The sequence below is a fragment of the Bos indicus x Bos taurus genome, chromosome 10 (assembly GCF_003369695.1).
Source record: "Bos indicus x Bos taurus breed Angus x Brahman F1 hybrid chromosome 10, Bos_hybrid_MaternalHap_v2.0, whole genome shotgun sequence".
Classification (NCBI taxonomy): domain Eukaryota; kingdom Metazoa; phylum Chordata; class Mammalia; order Artiodactyla; family Bovidae; genus Bos; species Bos indicus x Bos taurus.
The window spans coordinates 36,561,590-36,587,139 of NC_040085.1; the positions used below are offsets into that span (position 1 = coordinate 36,561,590).

The window sequence follows — 25,550 nt, forward strand, 5'->3', positions numbered from 1 at the left end:
CCTTTTGAGAGACGGTGAAGCTAAGGACCCAGCTAAGCCTACCTGAATTCCTGGCCCATGGAAAATGTGAGAATCTAAGTGCCTGCTGTTTTAAACGTCTGAATTGGGGGTAATGAGTTATGCAGCAATAAATAATTAATACACTATCTGACCCCCACAACCTCCGCAGTGTTCTACTCTCCTACTCCCTTGCTCCATAAATATTTTGCAGCTAATATATTTCAGTGTATTTCTGACTGAATTAATGAATGACAGCTCCGTGTTAAGTCAAATCCTAAGTGAAAAGAAAAATACCAACTGATTTATTGCTTGTATTTTTTAAATGTCGGGGATCAATAGATAATCAAATAATCAGAATTTATTATTTTCTCCTACAGAATATCCACTCTTGCCCCTGTTCACTAACCCCAAAACATGGTAAACGTCCCATAAAACTCATCTTCACAAAAACAAACCAAAAACCTCTACACACACAAGACCAATCAAAACCTGGTAGAGACGTGTGTCCCGTCCGGCAGGTGTTTACATATGTAAATACCGTATTCTTTTTTTTTTTTTTAAGGCAGATTTAATGAGAAAAATCTTGTATAGGATCATTCTACAAATCGTAGAAAACACAGATATGGCAAGAGACGTTCTAAAGGAAATCTTTAAAAAAAAAAAAAAAAGACATGCTTCAAACCTACCCACTTTTTAACCCTTCAGGAATTCTCTCTCAAGAATAGGACCTGACCTAAAATTGGGAGGGCTGGCAGGGCCTACAATTTGTACTAATCTGACGGCTACTGGCAAGCAATGGGCTTTCCCAGGTCTCTCATTCGCTGTCTCCGTAACCACGTGAGCAGCGACGCTGGGATTCCCACGCCGCAGAGGAAAAGATTAAGCGGGCAGAGAGCGCCCAAGCACCGTGCTAATATACGGATGCTGCGGAACCTATCGCCGCTTCTCCGGCTGTTTGGCAAGTGCAGGAGAGCCTCATCCCTTCCGGGAGAAACTTTATGAGTCCGCGTCGGGGAATCTAGGAAGGCATCGCCAGATCCTCTTCGCTTCTTAGAACTCTCTCAGGGTCTCTGTCATTTTAAGGCCAGAGACCAGGTTCCGTCTCGGAGTGCGGCTCATCCCGCTGCCCCGCACGGCAGTCTGGCCCTGGCTCTCCCCTCCTACCCCGCCAGCTATACGGCCGACTCACCCCCGGAGCATCAATCCGCGAAGCTTGAAGGCGGAGAGCGCCCGGCTCCTCAACCGCTCAGGCGCCATGTTTGCGTTTTGGCGCCACGGCCCCGGCTCCGCCCCTTCCCGGGAGAGCCCCGTCCTGGCCCCGCCCCAGAAACGCCAGTTCTCTATAATTAAATAGCGCCAGAGGCCACTACTCCTCTCAGTGCTTGGAAAGATCTGCGGTTCCGCAGGCCAGGCAGGCTGCCTCCCTGCACCCTCTAAGTTGCAGGAGAAAACGAGCCTACACTGCTCTGATATTGCGATACTGACCAGCGAGTGCCCTGCTTTCTGGTTGGGAACGCGCTTCCCTATCTCAGGTGCTTTCTTGGAACCCACTTTGCGCTCTCATCGCTCCCCTCCACCTTCCGTGACTCCCGTCGGGCTCATCCGGACCTTGGGGCCCTTCAGTACTTATGTTTTCTGCTTCACACAAGCCCTGGAAATGCTCTGTGTCACCACAGGGTTTTCCCTGACATTCACTCGCAGCTGTTATACGTCACCATAATTCTCACCCACTCCACTTTATATTTAAGTTGCGGGCTGCCTTTAAGCGCTTTAAATGTATTAATATATTGCTTGTAAAGCCAAATGAGTTGTGTGCTGTTTTTTCAACATCTTCCTTTTACTGATGAGAAAAGTGAGACACAGATATGGTAGGTAGATGGCTCACTCAAGATGAAACATTCAGTGAGTGATGGATGGAGCCAGGATTACTCAGTCTTATTCCAGCAAGTGAGCTGTTAATTTGCCACGCGTCAAAACGCTTGCTCCAATGAGTTACAATAAAACCTTGGAGTGCTTATAAGTGAACGTGCAGTCTTATGAAATGTGAGGATGATTCCTAAGAACTGCTATACAGTGACTTCCAGTGTATTCGACTTGTTGCTTATGTACGACTCTGCTACCCGTTGGACTGGAGCCCGACAGGTTCCACTGTCCAACGGATTTCCCAGGCAAGAATATTAGAGTGGGTTGCCATTTCCTTCTCCTGGGAATCTTCCCGACCCAGGGATTGAACCCAGGTCTCCTGCATTGGCAAGCAGATTCTTTACTGCTGAGCCACCAGGGAAGGTCAGTACCTACATATTTAGAATTTATTTAGTATCTATTACTACAAGACTCTAAGGAGTCAATAATACTTGATTATTTCAGCGTTTGTGTCTAACGGGGCCTCAGTACCAACTAGCTACAGCAAGCAGGCACTTAATAAACATATGCTGAATAAATTAACGTTCTGAGGGGTGAGCGGCCACATTGTCTTAAAGGACAGGGGCATTTATAGACACTGGCATGATTATTGTCTTCCCTCTTGGCACTAGTTTCACTTCAGTAACATCATTTTATAGCAAGGGTTAGGCAGCTTTCTCTGGAAGGGGCCAGACAGTAAACATTTTCCACAGTGAGACCTATCTGGTCTTTGTTGCAGGTACTCAGCTGGGCCTACTCAACTCTGTGGCTTACATCAGCAGCCACAGACAATCCTTAAACGAATTAGAGTGGCTGTGTGCCAATAAACTATGTACAGATGCTGAAATTTGGATTCATATTTTTTATGAGTAATATAATTTAAAATTTTTTTCAACTATTAAAAAATGTATAATTATTTTTAACTTGTGGGCGCCACAGAAACACGTAGTAAAAAGATTTGGCCTGCAGGCTGTAGCTTGCTGGCGTACGTTTTAGAAATTTTTCAATTAAATATATATATATATATATATATATATATATATATATATTCTCATTCTCTACTATTCTCTCCCTCTCTCTGGATAACTGTCTCTGCCGGAAGTTGAATGGAAAAGGCAAACCCTCATAAAGCATTTGTGTACTAATACATTGATTTAAGTCACAGCAACATCAAGTCCGTGTACAAGAAGTCCATCGAGTCACTGGATAAGGTACAGAGTTAGGCTGTTCCGCCCACACAACACAATCGCAAGTGACACGAAATCAGGGAGTAGCAGGGCTGCGGAGAAGCGAAGGCACCACCCTGCCCACTCAGACCTCAAGCATCCCTAACTGGCGAGGCCACCCCGCGCTCGGCTTCCCGGGCGGGCTTGGGGACGGCGCAGCCGCACTGGTGCCGCCTTCCCACCAATCTCGACCCTCGACGCGTTCCGTTCGTGCGTGGAGGAGCCAGGCGGGAGAAGAGGCCGCTCCGTGGGCAGGGGCTGCGGCGCGCCGAGCGGCTGGGCCCAGCGACCGCGCGGATGGCGGACTCGCAGCTGTTCTGCGTGGCCGAGGAGCGCAGCGGCCACTGTGCCGTGGTGGACGGAAACTTCCTCTACGTATGGGGGGGCTACGTGGTAAGGGGAAGAGGCGGGACGGGGCGGACTCGCGCCGGGAGCCCGCCCGGCGTCTCGGCCCGACCGGCCGACTAGCCCCCGCCCACACTCGGCCCAGAGGCGGGGGCCGGTCCGAGGCCCGGGCCGGCGCCGTGGGCGCCCCGCCCGGCCCTCTCCTGTCGGCCGCTCTCCCGCCGCTTCAGGCTGGACGCCGAGCCGCCGTTGCTTGCACTAGGAAAGCCTTCAAAGCCCGCTCCGGGGCTCTTCCCATTCTCCAGTCCGCCGGGTCCTCGCAGCTGGCGGATAGCTCGGCTTGCCCAGCGCTCAGGCGGTTACTGCGCGATTGATGATCATTTTTAAATGCTTACGCAGACGCAAAAGCCCACCGAGGATGCCGTGCTATATTATTCCATAAATACTTCCTTATTCCCGCGGCGCGATTCTGAATCACTGAAGCATTTAAGTATTCTTAAGTAGTTTTTAGTGGCATTCCTTTACTAGTGGGTAATGACGAATTTTTTTTTTCCCCTGAATCTGAAAACAGGCTCATATTAACAGTATGAATGTTAGGCTTTAAAATTCTTATTACAGTGGAGGTTTGAAAATGTGCTTTGTTTCTATAATCGTAGGATTATAGAATCAAGGATTCTAAAGATGGAAAGCAGTTCAGGAATATATGCCGACCCCTTTAGTTTAAGATTTAAGGGGAAAAAAAAAAAAAAAGCGAGCCATCTGGAGTTCTACTGGAGGTAAAACAGATATTTTTCTGACTGATTCGATACTGTTCTGTGACAGATGTAACATGACTGAATCGCTCAAAGAAATAAAGAACATACTGTGTATGTTAAATGATTCTCAAATCCAAGTTGGTTTTTGTTGTTTTGTTTGTGTGTTTATTTTTAATCTGATTCAGTGTCAGGATGGGAAAATCAGAACTCACATTTGAGTGCCTACTATACGTGGCGTGTGTTAGGAAATCTCATATTCGTAATCTTATATAATCCTTGTTAAATATACTATTTAAAAAATAAGATCTATGAGTCAGTAAGAGTAAATAATTTGAATGACCGTTTGGCTGCACGGGCAGCAGATTCCAACTTAGATATATTGGATTTCCAAAGCCTATTTTTTTTGTATGATAAACATAAATTAGGCTTTCTTAAGGTCTAATAGTTCCACCTCGTGTTCTTGGTGAAAAAATAGTCTAGATATAATGATGGTTTTTGCAGAAGAAATATTTTTATTGTTTTGAGCTATACCACTTGAAGATGTACAGTTGTCAGACTTCAGGGCTATATTAATTCTTAGTGTTGTGACATGAAAAAAATCTCAAGATAGTAATCTGTAATATCTCATATGTGGTGACAATATAGATTTCTGTTGGGCCCATAACTGAAATGTCTGGAGTTTTTACATTTAATTTTATTCTTGAAAATTGTGTAATTGGTAAGATTCCAGGTTTTCAGGTGACAGTCAGTGAATAGAAATACTTCCTGCTACTGATCCAATGAGTAAATGCTATAAGAACTACCCTGGAAAGTACCACACAGATTTGGATCAAACCTACTTTTAAATCCAGGGATTGTCAGCACTTAAAATATGTCTAAGGCATAAGACAAGGAAAGAGAGAGTGGGAGGCAGAAAAGAAGACATGGCATATCATGATGAAAAAGTAGAATCATTCCAACAATTGTTTTAGTCATATCCTTCTGAACAGCTAAAAGGCCCTGGAATCTAGAGATAATCCAGTAGTCAGTCGTTAAGAATAGTATTCAGTTGATTCCAGATAGTTTGTTCCAAACCCAGTTTTCCTCCTCATGAACACAGTGTGTGTTAAAATTAACAGAAGTATATCCTAAAACTTGAATGGCCCACATTTATCTGTCTAAATTATTATTACCCTATTATTGAACATCTTGTAAAATCCAGTATATCTGAAAATAGCCCTACCTCTAGAGGTAAGAGCAGCAATGCTGAAAAAAGTAAATTCTAATTGATGCCAGAATATTCTCTTGTTCCTAGTTTTTTCATATATTTTCCACACTACTGAAATTCATACAAACTTAAGTATTACAACTAGGAACATTTAAAAGTTGTGAGTAGTTTTTTCTAAATTTTTGAGAAGCACAATGTTTTAGCATGTTTACAGATGATATACTTTCCTCTTAAGGTTTTCATATGAACAGTTTTATTTGCATAATACAATTGATGTTAATACATTTTGCCCTAAACCTTTCCTTATACAAACTAGCTGCATGAATCTGTTTAACTATATGTTTCTGTTTTGGAAAAGGACTTAAAGGAAAGAAGAATCAATTTAGAAAATGTTTGAAAAGAATGAAAGTTGGAGGTTTACAGTACCAGATTTTAAAACATAACACAATACTGAAACAAATCAGTGATGCAAGTTAAGATAGCATGATGGAATGGAGAAGGAATTACATAAACAAGCATATAAGAGTATTTTGTATATAAAAGGCAGCATTTCAATTCTGGAAAAACAGTTGCTTATTCAATATGTTCCTGGGACTACTGGAGGAAAATGATAGTAGAGTTTAGGATTGATAAATATGGAGAAATTAAGCTATTTGATACCAGAAGAAAATTTGTGACTTGTAAAATTCTGAGTTGGGAAAAGAATAACTGAATTGGGAAAAAACTATAAGGGAAAACGTTTGCTAGACCAAAGTTGTTTTTTAATATAAACGGAAAATTGTTTAATCATAGAGCAGTTAAGATCAAAGTTTTAAAAATTAAAATCTGTGCTTTTTAAACACCATAAAATGAGAAGGTGAATGACAAACTGGCAAAGTTACTTGCAACATATGTCATAGACAAAAGTTCTGTAAAAATAAAGGTTGATATTTCTCTGAAAAATGAGCAATGGACATGCACAGAAATTTAAAAGGAAAGAAATAGATTGTGAATCAAAGAAACACAAATGAAAATTTTCTTTTCCAATTTGTAAATATTAAAAATTTTTTGAGAAGAGTGTAGGGAAATGAATTACTCATGCACTAGTAAACTTTTTTGGAGAGAAAGTTAGCAATGTGTATTAAAAGCCTTAAGTGAGTATTTCTTTAACTTATTTATTCATAGATGGTCACACAGACCATCCATATTATGTGGAGATGTTAATTCTTTTTAGATGGCCAGAATTTGAATCCCCTTCCTCTTGTAGTATCCCCCACTAACTGAGTCTTGTTTTAGTTGTCTGAGTATTTATTTTAGTTGTCTGAGTACCTCCTACGTACCTTCATAGAAAATATATTCTGTAAAGATAGGAATTTTGTTCCCTATTATGTCCTTGGTGCCCTGAGTCAGACAGCTCATAGTAGGTGCCCAATAAAAAAGAACCAGAGTACCAGGTTTTTTCCAGCTTCGCTTGCAGCTAGGTTCTGGGCAAGTAGCCTGGATGCTATTGGTTAGATGTATGTGTGGTAGATTTGGACTCAAGAATAAAGATGTAAAAATCAGGACTTAAAGAGGATTCTTAGCTACCCATAGAATTTGTAGGAAGATAAGGTCCCTGGCATAAAAGGCGGTTCTACAAGCTGCTCACCAGCGACTGGGGCAGTTTGCACTTCAGACTGGTGTTCTGGGTTTTTAGGTCTTGCTTCTCTTAATATAAGCTGGTTCTCCAGCTTCCCTGATGATTCCATGAGCTACCTAATATTCATTTATTAGAATTTTATTCTTTAATTTAAAAATTTGAAATGTTTATACAAAAGGATATGTAAAATAACTCTTCACGTTGTACTTCCAGATTAAGAAATCAGCTAAAATCAGCACCTTAGAAGTTTCCTGTTTATCCTTCCCTGATTATATTGTTCCTCCCACGCTCATAGGGTACCACTATCTTGAGTTCTTATTAATCACCATTTTGTTTATAGTCTTATCACTTATGTGTCTGTCCCTAAACAATATATTATTTGGTTTTTTAATCAGAGCATGGGTTTTCTTTCATGACTTAATTCTTTTAGTTAACATTGTGTGTTTTAGACTCATACCTTATTTGTATTCAGCTCGCGTGCACTTGCGTGGCTGTGACTGTGTTTGCTTAGTGTTTATTTTGTTTGGTCAGTTTCTATGCTGTGCAATTGTTAAATATTTTGAAAATCTCCCCTAGATTTATTCTTTGAATGTGTGTACTATATAATATTCTATTGTGTGAATTCACAGCAATTTCCTTATCTATTCCACTATTGATGTATATTTGAATGTTTCAGGTTTTTTTTTTCTTTTTGGAATTGTAAGCAGTGCTACGTTGAGCATTCTTTGTAACATGTCTCCTATTATACATGCAGGGGGGCATATACATTCTCTGGGGCATACACCAAGGGATGGAATGCTGGGTTGCCTGGTCACACACTTCCAAATTAAATTGGAAACATCAGTGTTATCAAAATATTTGCATCAGTTTACACCACCCTCACCAACTTCCTCCTTGTTCCACATCCTTGACAACATTTGGTACCATCTGGCCTTCAAATTTGCCAATCCAGTGAGTGTGATGACATATTTCATTGTGGTTTTTATTTGCTTTCCATGATTACAATACAGTGGAGTGTCTTTTCATAGCTTTATGAACTATTTGTGTTTTCTGTAAAAACACTGGTTTATGTCTTTTGCTCACTTGTCTATTGAGTTCTCTTTTACTGATTTATAGGAATTCTTTAATTATATAGTTGTATGAGTTTACTATGTCTTTTCAGTTTGAAGCTTCCCTGGTAGCTCAGTTGGTAAAGAATCCACCCGCAATGCGGGAGACCAGGGTTCGATCCCTGGGTTGGGAAGATCCCCTAGAGAAGGGAAAGCCTACCCACTCCAGTATTCTGGCCTGAAGAATTCCATGGACTGTAGTCCATAGGGTTGCAGAGTTGGACACGGCTGAGCAACTTTCACTTTTCTCAGTTTGCAGCTTATCTTTGTATTTTCTTGATGATTATATTTTGTTCAACAGAGGCTTTTAATTAATGACATTAATGCTTTGTACTTTCTGCATCTTAAATCTTTCCCACCGTGGAGATCATAAAGTCTCCTATTTTGTCTCCTAAACAGTTTTTGGCTTTGCCTTCCACATTTAACTTTTTTAATCTGAATTTTTTGTTTGGTTGGTTGGTTTAAGGTAGGGATCCAATTTTATTATATTTTCAATATGGATAATCAGTTATTCTTGTGTCATATATTAAATAGTCCCTTCTTTCCCTACTAACATGCAAACTCTGTCACGTGCCATGTTTGTGTCATCTGTTTCTAGGTTCTTTATTCTGTGAAGTTTGCTGTCTATTCTTGTGACAGAACCTCCCTCAGTATCTAAATTACAACAGCTTTACTAGAAGTCTGAATGTTGGATGGTGAAAACCCCACTCACACTCATCTTGTTCTTGAGGAATATTTTGGTTATTTAGGGACGTTTGTTGTTTCATATACATTTTCTTTACTACTTTTATTATAGTAAAATGTATAAAACATTTAATTTGTCATCTTCACCAAGTTAGTGTACAATTGGTGGCATTATATTCAGTGTTGTACAGTGTTGCCACTATCTGCTTTCCAGATGGTGCTAGTGGTAATGAAATTGCCCACCAGTGCTTGAGAGGTAAGAGAAACGGGTTCAGTCTCTAGGTCGGGAAGATTCCCTGGAGAAGGGCATGGCAACTGACGCTAGTATTCTTGCCTGGAAAATCCTATGGACGGAGGAGCCTGGCTGGCTGCAGTCCATAGGGTCTCACAGAGTTGGGCCTGACTGAAGCGACTTAGCATGCACCACTGTCTCGTTCCAAAACTCTTATTCCAAACAGAAATTCTGCCTCCCTCCCTTTTTACCCCAGTCCCTGCCAACTTCTAATCACTCTATCTTTATACATTTGCCTTTTTCTAGATATTTCATGTAAATGAGATCTTAACAATGTTTATATTTGTGAGTCTGGTTTCTTTTATTTAGCATATTACATTCATGGTTCGCTTATGTTGCTGTATGTATCAGAACTTCATTCCTTTTGTGGAGAATAGGATTATATTGTATGCATATGCCACATTTTGTTTATCCATTCATCTGTTTTTGGGACACTTGGGTTGTTGCCATCTTTTGTGTATTGTAAATAGTTCTGATATGAAGATTGGCATTACAAGTATCTGAGCCCCTATTTTCAATTCTTTTGGATACATAGGAGTGGAATTCGTGGGTCATGTGGTCATTCTACATTTAACTTTTAGAAGAACTGCCAACTTGCTTTCCACCATACTTCCTCATTTGTATAAACTTTAGAATCAGGTTGTCAAAATACTCTATTAAGATTTTATGTTACTGTACTCAATCTTTAGATCATTTGAGAGTGATAGACATGTTATGAAATTGAGACTTCAGGTCCAAGTATGTAGTATATCTCTATTCAAGACTTTTTGATGTCTTTCAATAAAGTTTTGTAGTATCTTCAATATCTTATATATCTTTTGTTGGGTTTACCCTTGGCTTCTTTGTATTTTTTGTTGTTAATTTCTTTAAAAGTAAATTTCTTGATTATCACTGGTATTTTGAAATACAACTAACTTGAATATTTTTTACTCTGGCAAACTTCCTAAACATACATTCATTCTCAGAATCCATCTGTTAATTGTCTTTATTTTCTATGTGGAATCTACACCTGATGACAGTTTTGTTTCTTCTATCCTAATCTCATGCGAAGAGTTGACTCATTGGAAAAGACTCTGATGCTGGGAGGGATTGGGGGCAGGAGGAGAAGGGGACGACAGAGGATGAGATGGCTGGATGGCATCACTGACTCGATGGACATGAGTCTCAGTGAACTCCGGGAGTTGGTGATGGACAGGAAGGCCTGGCGTGCTGCGATTCATGGGGTCGCAAAGAGTCGGACACGACTGAGCGACTGATCTGATCTGATCCTAATCTTTATTCCTATTTATTTTTTTACTACACTGGTGGACCTAAAGTACAGTGTAAAACGAAAGCTTTTTTTTCTTGCTCCTAATCTCAGAGGGATTGTTTTAAACTATTAACCATTAAGTTTGATGATTGCTTAGGGTTTTGTTTGTTTGTTTGTAGATGTCATTTTTCAAATTAATGGCCCTTTTCAAATGAATCAGGTGCCCTTCTACCCAATTTTCAATTTATGAATGTTCAGTTTCCAAGAGTGATTTTTTCATTATACTGAGATAATTATGTTTTTTCTTCTTTACTCGCCAAATGTGATGACTTATAAAAAATAGTAGTAATATTTGTAATATTAAATCAATGTTCCATTCCTTGGATTAAGTACAAGTTAGTATCATATGTTACCTTTTATATACATCAACTGGATCCTATTTACTCATTACTTTTTAAAGCAGTTTTACATCTATGTTCAAAAGTGGTTTGGGTAGTATTCCTTCTTTTATATCCTGGAGTAGATTTTTTGGAAGATTTAATTATTTGTTCTGTGAGTGTTTAGAAGAACTCATCTGTAAAGCCATCTGGGTTTGGTACTTTGGGGGGGAGATTGTAAATCTCTGATTCAATCAAAACTATGAGATTATTCATATCTTCCATTTTTTCTTGAGTCAAGTTTCCTCATTCTCATTCTCTATCTTCCTCCATGTCTCTTAACTTCTTTTTTATATATTCCATCTCTCTGGGCTATGTTTCTGGATTAATAAGTTCACTAATTCTTTTTTTTTAGGGTAACCGTGACAAAAGCAGTTTTAGTGGAGTAAGTCTGAATTGATTAATCTGGGTTGATGCTGTAATGAGCAGTGAAGCAATGGAGAGTTGCACTATAACTCAGTATGGAACCTTTGTTATGAAGGTAGCCGAGAAATAAGAGGAGTTGTGGAAGAGTTTTGTTTTAAGATGAGCAATACTAAGGCATGTTTGAGTATCAATAGGGGTGATCTACCACAGAAGCAAAATTTGATGATGTAAAAGAAAAGGGATAATTTAGGAGTGAAATCACTGAGCAAATAAGGAACTAGGGCCAAATTGTTCAATTCTGTGCTCCATTTGGTTTTTTGCAACACCGCTTTTAAAGATTAAACGGACTTCTCTTTTTATTCATGAGATGAGCATACAGTCAGTTTAATAAGTATCATTCATGTAGCCATTCTCTTAAGCCACAAATATTCTATTTGTCCTGTATGTCCAAGTCACTGTGAGACTCTGGGAACAACAAAATAAACATGATCTATGCACTCATGAAGCTTGTATCATGGCAGTAGCGGTGCTGTGTGGATATGATATAGACAAAGGACTTGGAAGGGAAAGTACAGGATTTATGAGAGCATTTAACAGGGACCTTAATCTCTTAACCTTATTCTAGAAGATTAAAGAAGCAGCAAAATGATTCCCAAAGAAAGAGTAATTAGCCAAACAAATTCTGGCAGAGATTGCAAGAAGAGAGAAGAGCATAGGTGAAGGTCCAGTTAGAAACTTGCATGGGTTTAGGAACGGAAGGAAGACTGGAACTTAATGACTAAAGGCAAGAACTTTGGAGGGATAGCAGGTGCCATACTGCGCAGAATCATAAGAATTTTAGACCATCCTGAGACCAACAGGGAAGCACTGAAGGGACTTCAGCAGAAAAGTGACAGAAGCCATTTTCATCCTATTTCTGTTGTAAAGGTGCACTCATGTGGCTACTGTAGCTGGATGCCATTAAACCTTAGAGTCATACAATTAACTCCCTTTCTTAACAATTATTTACCTGTCCATCAGTCAGACATGGTTTCCTCAGTCAGAGTGGAAGTTTCCTTGGAAATATTATGATGTTTTTCTGCTCTGAGTGTATGTGTATGAGAGTGGGGGTGGGGGAGAGATACAGACGGACAGAAACAGAGATGGAGTTAGAGACATAGACCTAGTAGTCAGGATACGATTTTAAAAATTTAACTAATAGAGCAAGGAGGATATTAACTAATTCTACTTAGCATATTAATAATTTATACATCATGCAGAAATTCTTAAATTGTTATACATTTAATTCTTAGATATTCTTAAACATCTTTTGCAACTAGCTATTTTTGAGTTATTTTATAACTTTTAAGTAATCCTGACAGATTTATGTAAGGATTTGTTTTAACCCCTAGGTTTTTAACCTTAACATAAAGAAAATTCTTATTTTATTCTTATTTCTCTTTTCATTATAAATATCAGAATGTACTGTATATATTATCATCTTCTGTAGAGATTATTCATATTCGGAGTTGGCATTTTGACTAGCTAAATTTATCTTGATCCTTAGATTCTATATTTAATCAACATCTAACACTATGCCTTGCACATAGTAGGCACTCAAAAAACATGTCCAGTGAATCAAGGTATATTATATCGTGCTCTTAATTATGGGAGAAGGCAGTGGCACCCCACTCCAGTACTGTTGCCCGGAAAATCCCATGGATGGAGGAGCCTGGTGGGCTGCAGTCCATGGGGTCCCTAAGAGTCAGACACAACTAAGCAACTTCACTTTCACTTTCCACTTTCATGCATTGGAGAAGGAAATGGCAACCCACTCCAGTGTTCTTGCCTGGAGAATCCCATGGACGGAGAAGCCTGGTGGGCTGCAGTCCATGGGGTCGCACAGAGTCGGACATGACTGAAGCAACTTAGCAGCAGCTCTTAATTATACTTCATAAAAGTTTCCTTTCTTAACTCCTCCCTATAGCTCTTTTTCAATATTCCTTTTCTTTCTGGATTCTTAGTCTTCAGAATTCTGCTCTAATGTTATTGTTTTGCTGTTTTCTCTTTCTTAAACTTCCTTGGAAAGTTTAATGGCCCTCAGTCTTTTTCTGAGACTCATGTACTTGCTAATTTGTATTTGCCTACTTTCTCTTAGAAAATGTCTCTCTTCCGATCTAACTTAGTTTCTATTGAAAAAACCATCTTTGAGGCTGTTTATTGCTTTTGTCTTTTTCACTATTTTCATTGTGGTTTTCCCATCCTGAGCAACTATTTAGTTGTTACTTTGTAAATAATAAACATAATTTTATGTATTCTGTGTTTTTAGTCTATTGAAGACAATGAAGTATATTTGCCTAATGATGAGATTTGGACCTATGATATTGATAGTGGGTTGTGGTAAGTAATTTTACATTGTGTAATGTCCCATCTTAGTATCTGTTATAACTGTTGTCATAGACAACAGGAGATTTGAGACCATACTCAGAACATACTGCAATATTCTGTTGTCTCCCTTTCCTTTTCTTTCAGTGCTTTATTCCCTCTGGATGTTTCTCTCCCCACATCCCTTCCCCTCTTCATTCCTTGTCCTTTACCATTCTGAAGACTTTGTTTTGTTCTACTCTTTCCCAATTCTGGTGACATGAGAAGATTTTGTAACTTTTTTCTTCAGTAGGTTGAAAAATCTTTACCATGGATCTTCTTAACAGTTTTTAGAGTATTGGCTACCATGATATCTTAATTGTAATTGTTAGTGACAATTTTCATTGAAAAAGTACTGATGGAGTTGAAAAGGAATATAATTTGCCTTTCTGGAAAGTTACGGAATTCCACGTTATTCTTGCTGCAGGACAATGCACCTCATGGAAGGAGAACTCCCTACCTCCATGTCAGGAAGTTGCGGTGCTTGCATTAATGGAAAGCTGTACGTTTTTGGAGGATATGATGACAAAGGATACAGCAATCGAGTAATTTTTTTTTTTTTTTCAATTCAGGAGTGCAGAAAAATGTAATGTTTAATGTGTCACTTCATCTCACAAGTTTACAAGTATTTTGCAAAGAAGACATGTAGAAAAGCTTGAGCTAACTGATAAGATTTTAAAAGATAGAGTGAAAATGCAGCATACCTGCTCCTCTCTGGTCCCAGATCCTTCTGCTTCAGAATTAACTGCTTACTTGGTTGATATCCATAGGGCAAGAACAAGAAGGGTAAAGATTCATTTCAGTGTGTTTCATATACCATTTTTGCTTCTAAAACATAGTCCCATTTTCATGAACTCTACAATTAAAATTTTTACATTTTAAAAATAAAAAGTAATATTATTAATTTTGAATCACCTATCCCTGTGACATATATTTAATTTTCCGATGCCCTGTCTGTTAATAGTATTCTCCTCTTTTAAAAGCTTTATTTTGTTAATTTGCGAACAAGAGATGGAACCTACGTTTGGGAAAAAATCACCAACTTTGAAGGGCAACCACCCACACCACGTGATAAACTTTCCTGCTGGGTATATAAAGACAGGTAATGCAGCAAAACCACCTCATTAACTGCATTCAAGTAAGGATTATAGCTTGTGTCCAAAACAGAGGAAACCTGAAACTCTGAATTTTTTTCAAGATATAATTACAAACTGTTTTGACACCGATGGTAAAGGCAGTTTTGAATCCTAGATAAGAGCCAGGTCATAAGAATAAATATGGTGGAAGCAACTATTCGTTTTTTAAAATTAATTATTTTATTAGTTTTCTGGATAGTTAATACAGTCATGCAGTTTAAAAATCAAAACCATATTCAAAAGTCTGGCTCCCGTTGTTGCTCCCATCCATCCTGTTCCGACCCCTCCAGATGCACAAATAGCTACTTTTATCAACATATTTTGTATTTTTATAGCAGTGGTTCTCAAACTTGTCTGCCATAGGAATAATATAGGGATATTGTTTTTTAATGCTGTGAAGCCCAGGTGATAGCCTAGACTAACTAAATTATAATCAATGGGAGTATGATTTTTTTAAGTTCCTCAAGTAATTCCAGGGTGCAGACATGTTTGGGAACAATTGCCCTCTGTTACTTTAAGCAAATAGAAGCAAATACATATGTATGTATATATGTATGTATGTATATATCTCTCTGTATATTTATCTGTATCTCTTCTGCCTCCTCTTTACACAAACATCTGTGTACTCTACAGTATTCTGTGCCCTACTGCTTCTTTTAGTCTACACTGCACCATGGAGAACTTTCATTTTTCTGTATCTCTAGTTGGAAAGCTTGTTTTTTTGTTTTTGTTTTGTTTTTACAGCTGCATAGTAATCTCCTATGAGGATTATTTAACTTTTTCCCGATAGATGAAGCAACACTTAGATTATTTCAATTCCCATGCCATTACAAACTATGCTTTAATGAATATCTTTGTGTTTATATACATATAATTGCAGATCTATTTGTTGGATAAAATTTCACAATTTGATTTCTGGATCAAACAATTATACATTTATAATTGTGGTAAATGTTTATTTTGCTCGGGCTGATGTAATAGAGTTCTATAAGTTGAATGATTTAAACAACAGAAATGTATTTCCCTGGTTGTCAGTGGTTAAGACTCTGCACTTCCACTGCAAGGGTCACAGGTGTGCATCCTGGTCAGGGAACTAGGATCCTGCATGCCATGGGGTGTGTCAAAAAATGTATTGTCATATAGTTTTGGAGACTAGAAGTCTGAGATCAAACTGCCAGCAAGGTTGGTTCATTCTCTGGATTTTCAGGAAGAATCTACTTCATGCCTCTCCCTAGCTTCTAGTGACTTGTTGGTAATCTTTGGTGTGTAGAAGCATCACTCAGATCTCTGCCTTCATAGTCACGTAGCATTCTCTCTGTACTTGCTTGTCTTCCTCCAAATTTCCCCCTTTTGTAAGAATACCAGTTATATTGAATTAGTGCCTACCCTAATCACTTCATCTTAACTTGATTGCCTCTATAATAGGGGTCCTCATGTCTCTGCCAAAATTACCTTGTTCTTCCTGAACTTTGTCCGCCTTTTACAAATTGGTCTGTTACTATTTCTGTTAGAATTACTTTAAAGGCCGGGTCTGCTGTTGCTGCTGCTAAGTCGCTTCAGTCATGTCCGACTCTGTGCGACCCCATAGACGGCAGCCCACCAGGCTCCCCTGTCCCTGGGATTCTCCAGGCAAGAACACTGGAGTGGGTTGCCATTTCCTTCTCCAGGCCAGGTCTACTAATTCCAATATCTGGGCCACCTTGAAGTCAGCTTATATTGACTCTTTCCTCTCTTGATCATGGGTCACTTTTTTTTTTTTACCTTTTCATATACCTTCTAATTTTACATCATATGACAGCCATTCTGTTTGAAAGAACAGTAAGGGTTGTAGTAAACAATGCATCTCTCCAGAAAAGGACATGCCCTTTCTTTCTTTTTCAGGCTGCTGGAGTGGACTTTAAGTCAATCTAACCTGCAGTTGGCCTGTGCTTAGGCTTTGTTGCAGCTTTAGTTTCTTTCAGTTTTAGCACTGGCTTCAAATGTTCTGATGCAAGATCAAGACTTTTCTTTGCTCCACATTTTGAGCGCTAGGGATTGTGTAGAGATTTTGAGCTGGGCTTCACAGCCATGTTCCTACTTCTCAGAACCGTGAGAGATCCCTCGTTTCATAGCCTAATTGGTAGGTATTTAGGTTGCTAGGGAGTTCTCTTTGCTCCCCAATCCCACTTAATACTTTCTGTACCTTGAGTGATCTCTTTAAGCATTGGATGTCCTCCCTGACCTTTTGCGGGCAGCACTCTTGAGGTGTTTCCTTCAGATTTCCTGTCCTGATCCCAAACTTTAGAGTTGATAGCTTAGATTGCCTCAAGAATAGTTGCTCTGCTCTCTGCTGCTTCATACTCTTGGTGACTAACCCTAAGTCCTCTCTGAAGATTATGTGAATACTTTCTGAATAGATTCAAACCCCCTAGGTGACTGAGTCTCTTAAGGTTCTAATTTGCTGTGCTAGCCTACATGTGACTATTAAAATTTTGGCTGGCTTCTTTTCCAAACCCTGTGTGTGCCAGGTTCTTCCTCCTCCTGCTGTTGCATCAAGGATGAAAGCAACAATGGGTTTCTCTCTCCTACTGCAGGCTCATCACTTTCTGGAATTGTTCACTTAGGTCTCTTTGTTCCCATAGCGGTTTGATTTTTGTTTTAATTATGGTTTTGTAGTTTATATGGCTTGTTTAGGTTGTGAGAGAAATGATGTCTTTCAACTTTCTGTGAACAAGCTGAAAGCAGAACCCCAAAGTGTGTCTTTTGTTTTGTTTTTCAGATTAATATATTTTGGTGGCTATGGGTGTAGGAGACATAATGAACTCCAAGATTGTTTTGATGTTCATGATGCATCTTGGGTAAGAGAGTAATCACTGTTTACATTTTCCTCTAATTTAGTGTCTCCTTAAAGTTTTTAGAAATAATGAGCCCAGTCCTTCTCATTTTAATTTGCTATAAGTGATGCTATGAAAAAAAAGTGTCTTTTCTCTCTTTTGAATTTGGGTTCAGTTGCAAGAGATTCTCTCCCCTAATGGTATCAGCCTTCATTGCTACTGGCAGAGTAATTTCTTTTCTGACGTCATAAATCACTTAAAGATGCTTCTAGTAGACAAGTAGTGGCTTTAGCACAACTTGAAAAACTTTGTTCATAGGTAACCACAGTGGCTGTTGCTGACATACACCTCCTTTTAGGTACGTCCGCCAGAACTATTCATAGCTCAGACTGGCTTCTGTATGACAGTGAGTAAGTTGGTAGTGATACTGCTTTTTTCTACTTATTCTTATTGGCTAGAGAATAAACTATTATATTAATGAAAGAAGTCATGACTTACAAAAATGAAATCTTTTAAAAGATAACTTTAAAAGCCATTGATCTTCCCACCAAGATACACAGTAACCTCACTTTTACCTTCTACTAGCGTATTTTATTATTGTACATTATTAATGTAAAGATATATGTATATTTCATGCATATCTCTTTGTATATGGGTATTTAAAATTTCTCCATAGGCTTTACTTAGACTATGTGTGAAATTAATATATGTTAATAAAATTGAATGGTTTTAAGTGATAAAAGTGGTTTACATGGTTTTTGAGTTTTTAAAATGAAGTATCTTTTAAGTTTTGCTGCTTACAGTATTACTGATAATTTTTAGTAACATAACTTCCTACTAATTATGTCTAATTATTTTTACTCATCAGTGAAAGCTCTCATTTTTTTTCTCAACTAGTATAGTTAGGCTAATGAAGTTTATGGTGTACAGGTAGATTTTTTTTCTAACTATAGGCTAATGTTAGCCTATAGTTAGGCTAATGAAGTTTATGGTGTACAGGTAGATTTTTTTTCTCTTAGATTCTGAACTAGGTAAATTATTTAGTTTATTTGACTTGTTTGACAAGTCCTAATGAAAATGAATGATATAGTCCTGACGTATAACACAAAACTGCTGCAGAGGTAAGCTTGAGTAGTGGTAGAAGATTTCAACAATGCGGAAGATACTAAATACAGTCTAACTGCTAAATCTTTGCCTTGCCAAGTCTTCCTAGAAGACAAAGGAGAGTAAGCATACATTTAATGTATAAGAATAAGCTGCTTAATTAAGTGATTAGAATTCTTTTACAAACAGAACCACTGTTCCCTAAAGTTTCTAACAGCAAAGATTAGAAATTTGGCACATGTACTTTAGGAAAACAGATTTTCAAATCTAAATATCATTCTATCCTCTGCAATTTTCAAAGAGATAATCCTTTGAGAGGATTGGAGGATTATCAACAAGTACAGTGATGAATCATGCAAGCAATGCCATGAGAAGAACAGTTGCTAGGTGATGCTGCTATAGCCTAGGGATCACACTTTGTGAGCCACTGGTGATACGTGTTAAGTTTATAACTATCATCACACTTGACTCTATTTCTGTAAAAACGTCTATTAGTTCACCAGTAAATATGCAGTGAAACTATCATACAAATCTAAAAGTCATTAAAAAGTTTTAAAATATTTAAAAAATTTATGTTTTAGGAAGAGCAGATATTCTGGGGATGGCATAATGATGTTCACATATTTGACACAAAGACACACAGTTGGCTTCAACCCGAAATTAAAGTAAGTATTGTGAAAAGTTACCTTTATGTTTTTATATTCATTAACACTTTTAAAGTGAATTTCTTTTACTAAGTTATTGGCTGTTAGTAATTGAGTTTGTAATCATATACAAAGGGGTTCTCTTGAGTGCAGTCACTTTTACTGTTTTTTTATCACATATTTTTCTTCAGGTTAAGGTTTTCTAGAAAAGCCATCATCATTCTTTACCCACAAGTATAATGCCCTGATTTAATGAAGGCTCTTTTTAAAAGTCCTTTTGTAACAAAGTTCATGATTTTGAAAAGCTCATGTTTCATAAACTCATGAAATCCTAATACTCTTTCACGTGCTAGTGAGCAAACACAAATTCACATTAGTTTAAGCCATAAAGAATTCTTGCATAGCTGGGAGGTATATTTTGAAGTGGCTCACACAGTGGAAAAGCTGCAGGGACCAGGGCCTTAGGAACTGGAGCAAGTTACCCAACCTCATCACAATATTTCCATCTTTCTATTGGCTTCTCCCTGCTTCTCTGTGTGCTAGCTTATTCTGTCTGCTGCAGACTGGCCAGCTCATTTACGAGGGAATATGGCCCTGCCTCTACCAGCAGTTCTTTCTGTTGGTGCTGTATTTTCTCAATGTCTGTATCTTCACCCTAGAGAAAGGACTCTGGCTCTACTTAGGTGTGTTCCTCCTCTATATCAATCCCCGTTGCCAAGGGTATGATTGGCCAGGCCTGAGTCTGAGACCTGTCCCTAGGGGAGCAAGGTATTGTGATTGGTCAGATCATTGGAACTGTGCAGAATAAAATACTGAACAAAATTTTTGTTCGAATTTTTGAACAAAACCAAAAATTTGGTTCAAATTCTATTCTCTGCAATTTTAAAAGAGAGGAGAGAGGATTTGAGAGGATTGGAGGATTGTCAACAAGTACAGTTATGAGTCATGCAAGCAATGCTATGAAAAGAACAGTTGCTAGGTGATGCTGCTATAGCCTAGGGAAAGACCAAATTTTTGTCCACTAACATGCACGTGGGCTTCCCTGTTGGCTCAGCAGTAAAGAATCCACTGACAAAGCAGGAGATACAAGTTTGATCTCTGGTTTGGGAAGATCCCCTGGAGAAGGAAATGGCAACCCACTCCAGTATTCTTGCCTGAAAATCCCATGGACAAAGGAGCCTGGTGGGCTCTAGTCCCTGGGGTTGCAAAAGAGTTGGACACAACTTAATGAATAAACCACAACACGCATATATGCATAAAATTCCTTGCAGTTCAGCTTCTGTAAATGGAAGTGAGGGAAGTTCTATGCAAAATAAAAAGTGTTACAAGGCTTGACACATCTCAGCATCCTCTTTTTCCTAACAGTGGCTTTCACATTTCCAATGTTCTTCTGTTCTATTCTAATTTTGGAACTGATCAACTATCAGTCAATCATATTTGTTGATGGAAGTTTCCTGCAGTCAGTATTTGAATGTTAACAGGGAGGGAGGAGGGAGGAGGATTCAGGATGGGGAACACGTGTATACCTGTGGCGGATTCATGTTGATATATGGCAAAACCAATACAATATTGTAAAGTTAAAAAATAAATAAATAAGATTTATGTGTTAATGAAATAAAAGCATCTTGTCTCTCTTAAAATAATTTCATATCAGTAAGCAAGTGGAAAGAAATTTTATTGACACTGGATCTACTAAAACTCATCCTAGATCTCTTTCAGGCTTCTTAACCCTTTGCTTCCTTAGAGAATAAGCAAGAATCTGGAGCTACTGCACACATAGTTTTAGAATTGGATCAGTGAGCTGAGGTAGCTTATAGGAAGTTATTTGGGACTTCAGGTCTTTCTGTGACTGTCTCTCCTTACCGTAGTTCGTATCCCTTCCACCCTTCTGTGCCAACAGCCTAACAGGCACGGGACACTTTTAGTTAATGTTGGACAATATTTTCACTGTGACCTCTCTAATCATTTCTTCAGATATGTTCTTCGGTTCAGTTTAGTCGCTCAGTTATGTCTGACTCTTTTTGACCCCGTGGACTGCACCACGCCAGACTTCCCTGTCCATCACCAACTCCCAGAGCTTGGTGATGCCATACAATCATCTCATCCTCTGTCGTCCCCTTCTCCTCCTGCCTTCAATCTTGCCCAGCATCAGAGTCTTTTCCAATGAATCTGTGCTTTGCATCAGGTGGCCAAAGTATTGGAGCTTCAGTTTCAGCATCAGTCCTTCCAGTGAATATTCAGGACTGATTTCCTTTAGGATGGACTGGTTGGATCTCCTTGCAGTCCAGGGGACTCTCAAGAGTCTTCTCCAACAAATGTACTCCAACAAAGAACTCTTACATTGTTTATATTCTATCTGAAAGTTTTTCTGATATGGTTGCAGCTAGAATCTGTTTTATTTTCTAGAGACTTGCTTAAATTAATTCATTGTTCCTAAATACCTGCATCAAAGTGCAAGGTAACTTGGTACAGTATAACAGTTACTTGTTTTGAAGTTGAAGAAATTGGATTTGCATTCTAATTGTGTCATGAAAGAGCTGTGTACTTTTAGATAAGCCATAGAGTGTGACATAGGCTTCCCAGGTGACCCTAGTGGTAAAGGACCCACCTGCCAATGGAGGAGATGCATTGGTTATTAATACTTAAAGAATCTGCCTGCAATGCCAGAGACCCAGGTTCGATCCCTAGGTCAGGAAGATCCCCTGGAGGATGGCATGGCAACCCACTCCAGTGTTCTTGCCTGGAGAATTCCATGGACAGAGGAGCCTGGTGGGCTACAGCCCATAGGATCACAGAGAGTCAGAGTCAGACATGACTGAAGCGACTTAGCACACACATAGTGTGTCATCCATAAAGTGGAAGGTGGAAAGAGTTTTCCTACACAGGATGCTTAACCCTATGAGAACAGAACTGTGTGATTTTGAGTATTTCAAACAACTTAATAAGCACCGTGCATCGTTTGCACAGTTTACACATTCACATAGTAATGCAAATGCCATTACTTTCTTTTGTTTGGACTGATATGAACCCAGTTTATTCAGAAGCTTTGATTGGCTATTAAATGTATTTCATAAATAAAAAAGGAGAAAGTCAACATTTATTTCATAATGAACATGTATGTAGTAAAAGAATTTTTCTAAAATTTCACATCAGAGACTGCCTACTAAAACTTGTTTTGCTTAAAGTATTGGGAACCGCAACACAAATGGTTCCCTCTCATTTATTTAAAAGTCTTATATAGGTAATGGGGCTTCCCTGGTGGCTCAGATGGTAAAGAATCTGCCTGCAATGCAGGAGACCCAGGTTCGATCTCTTGGTCAGGAAGATCCCCTGGAGAAGGACATGGCCACCCACTCCAGTATTCTTGCCTTGGAGAATCCCATGGACTTTGGAGCCTGGTGAGGTATAGTCGATGTGGTTGCAGAGTCAAGACATAACTGAGCAACTAACACACACATATAGGCAATATCAGAATTATTTCTTACCATGTTGACCTTATAGTTACTCAAGTAAACCTGAAAAGTGTAGAAAGTTATGATCTTTGATGCAGAGATTAAATTTTATATGCCCACATTTGGTAGCCAACGAGCTGAAAATACTGGGTTCCTTCAGAATTTGGAATGAAAAATACAAACAGAAAAGTACTCATCATGAACATGTGGAAATTATGCAGAATATTATTTATATTTTATTCATTCATCTACTCATTATACTTTTTTCCCACCAATCTAAAACTTCTCTGAAGAACAGATCTGCTATATTTATTCAAAGTAAAGGATAAAGGTGTATTATCAGTTAATGCCAAGAGTTTTAGTAAGAGATAAAACACTGGCTTAAGCCAAGAGTAAAGTTCTTATTGTGGAATTTGAAGCACCAAGAGTCTCCAGGGACAGATTTAATTTTTTATTAGAGTCTCTGAGATTACCACTCTGTGTACTGCTCATTCATATTATTAACTCTGTGTATGTGTGTGTGTGAGAGAGAGAGAAAAGAGAGGAAAGAAGGGGTGGGGTGTGTCAGAGAGACAAAGAGAATGTCTTTAAATTTAATTTTTAAATCTTTACATTTTGAGCTAAAATTAATGTGAAATCTCATGCTGCCAAATAGTGTCAGGTATTTAAGGAAAACATTAAAAAAAAGTAAACATCTGAGTGAATTAATTCCTTAAGAGTAGTATTTGTCTATAATTGCTTACTACCTTGAACAAACTTTTGCATTAGGGTTTTTAATTAAGTTACATACATAATTGTAACTTAGCAGCAAGTATTTTGCATACTGAGCATAGGAATGTAACTTACAGATGTTTTAAGCCTTTGTGCTATGTTTTCTGATCTCTGCTTGCAGGGTGGCATTCCACCACAGCCACGAGCCGCGCATACGTGTGCAGTTCTTGGAAATAAGGGCTATATCTTTGGCGGACGTGTTTTGGTTAGTGTTTTTTATGGAAATGGTCTTTTTTTGTTTGATGTTTCCTATAAAAATTTATCCTTTGATTTTGTGGAATAGCTGAACATTCAGATAGTCTGGAGATTAAAATACCATTCAATAATAATTTCTAAAAATCTCTTATTACCTGAACAGACCGTATCTGAGTAATCACAGATGATTATAAATCATATTTTAATGGGGAGAATCCTTCACTTAAGTGATTTATCAGAAAAACTTTACCTCTTATTATCTAAATCTTACTAGTTTATACTCATTTTTTCCTTTCTCCCTTGACACATTAATTTGGTAGCTCTATGCTGATTTTATTAATGCTTAGCATTGTTTCCCAATATGTAAACTTCTGATATTAAGTAAAATAGAGTTGATCTATTTTTAATATGACTTTATTTTAAAGCCAAAATTTAAGTCCATTAAATATGTAAAACACCAATTTCATACATTTTTATTTTAGCAAACTAGGATGAATGATTTGCACTACCTAAACTTAGATACCTGGACCTGGTCTGGAAGGTAAGTTCGAAATTCTAAGTATTGTTTTAACCGATAGGTATTTCTGTGTCTGTGTGTGTCTGCACATGCATGCTATAATCCAAATTTGGGTCTGTAAAACTGAACAGATGTTTTCTTCCCCTTCTGATTGTTTGCCTAAGCAAGGAATATATAGATATAAATATAGATTTTGTTCTTTAATCAGGCTACCTAAAACATGAGAACACTAACAGTTAAAAATTGATTATGTGAAAGTACTGGGTTTTTTTTGAAATTACTGGTTTTATATTACAAATTCTTAAGGGTCTTTAAGAAATAATGAAGTTTTAATGGAGTCAGATAACAAACAAATAATCGAGTCAAAATCAGATTTTATTGCTCCTAATATATATTTAGAAATAGAATAATATATTTAGCTATCAATTCAGCTGTTCACATAATGAGATAGAATCAGAGCCATCAGTTCATTTCAGTCGCTCAATCGTGTCCGACTCTTTGCGACCCTGTGAATCGCAGCATGCCAGGCCTCCCTGTCTATCACCAACTCTAGGAGTTTACCCAAACTCATGTCCATCAAGTCGGTGATACCATCTAGCCATCTCATCCTCTGTCATCCCCTTCTCCTCCTGCCCCCAAGCTCTCCCAGCATCAGAGTCTTTTCCAATGAGTCAACTCTTTGCGTGAGGTGGCCAAAGTATTGGAATTTCAGCCTCAGCATCATCCTTCCAATGAACACCCAGGACTGATCTCCTTTAGGATGGACTGGTTGGATCTCCTTGAAGTCCAAGGGACTCTCAAGAGTCTTCTCCAACAACACAATTCAAAAGCATCAATTCTTCAGCACTCAGCTTTCTTCACAGTCCAACTCTCACATCCATACATGACCACTGGAAAAACCATAGCCTTGACTAGATGGACCTTTGTTGGCAAAGTAATGTCTCTGCTTTTTAATATGCTGTCTAGGTTGGTCATAACTTTCCTTCTAAGGAGTAAGCATCTTTTAATGTCATGGCTGCAATCACCATCTGCAGTGATTTTGGAGCCCCTCAAAGTCAGCCACTGTTTCCCCATCTATTTCCCATGAAGTGATGGGACCAGATGCCATGATCTTAGTTTCTGAATGTTGAGCTTCAAGCCAACACATTATGCCAAAGTACAAATACTATTAAAAAATGAAACCACAGAAGTACTAGAAGGAAATATAACAATTTATCTTTAAAATCTTGGCGCGGAAAAAGCTTTTCTAAAGATGATATAAACCCAAAATTCATAAATGAAAAGACTGATAAGACCACTTAAGAATTAATGTTTCTGTGTAGAAA

At 38.3% G+C, this 25,550-nt stretch overlaps 2 protein-coding genes across 8 annotated transcripts in view; one reads left to right on the top strand and one right to left on the bottom strand.

Annotated features, from left to right (window-relative positions):
- Nucleotides 1-1,296, bottom strand: part of POLE2 (DNA polymerase epsilon 2, accessory subunit) — a 31,967-nt gene extending 30,671 nt beyond the window's left edge. For 2 of the 5 annotated variants that reach the window (XM_027553680.1, XM_027553679.1), the window contains exon 1: nt 1,190-1,296. In XM_027553680.1, coding sequence (XP_027409481.1) covers nt 1,190-1,257 — 68 coding nt within the window. In that variant the 5' untranslated portion in view covers nt 1,258-1,296. The remainder of the gene's footprint in view (nt 1-1,189) is intronic. The other 3 variants (XM_027553681.1, XM_027553682.1, XM_027553683.1) reach the window with 2 other exon arrangements.
- A 2,027-nt stretch (nt 1,297-3,323) lies between these two features.
- KLHDC1 (kelch domain containing 1) overlaps nt 3,324-25,550 on the top strand; it is a 40,326-nt gene continuing 18,099 nt past the window's right edge. Inside the window, exons 1-9 of one of the 3 annotated variants that reach the window (XM_027553688.1) lie at nt 3,324-3,521; nt 13,499-13,569; nt 14,021-14,138; nt 14,577-14,695; nt 17,488-17,566; nt 17,901-17,948; nt 19,228-19,311; nt 23,635-23,718; nt 24,191-24,249. In XM_027553688.1, coding sequence (XP_027409489.1) covers nt 3,426-3,521; nt 13,499-13,569; nt 14,021-14,138; nt 14,577-14,695; nt 17,488-17,566; nt 17,901-17,948; nt 19,228-19,311; nt 23,635-23,718; nt 24,191-24,249 — 758 coding nt within the window. In that variant the 5' untranslated portion in view covers nt 3,324-3,425. The other 2 variants (XM_027553689.1, XM_027553690.1) reach the window with 2 other exon arrangements.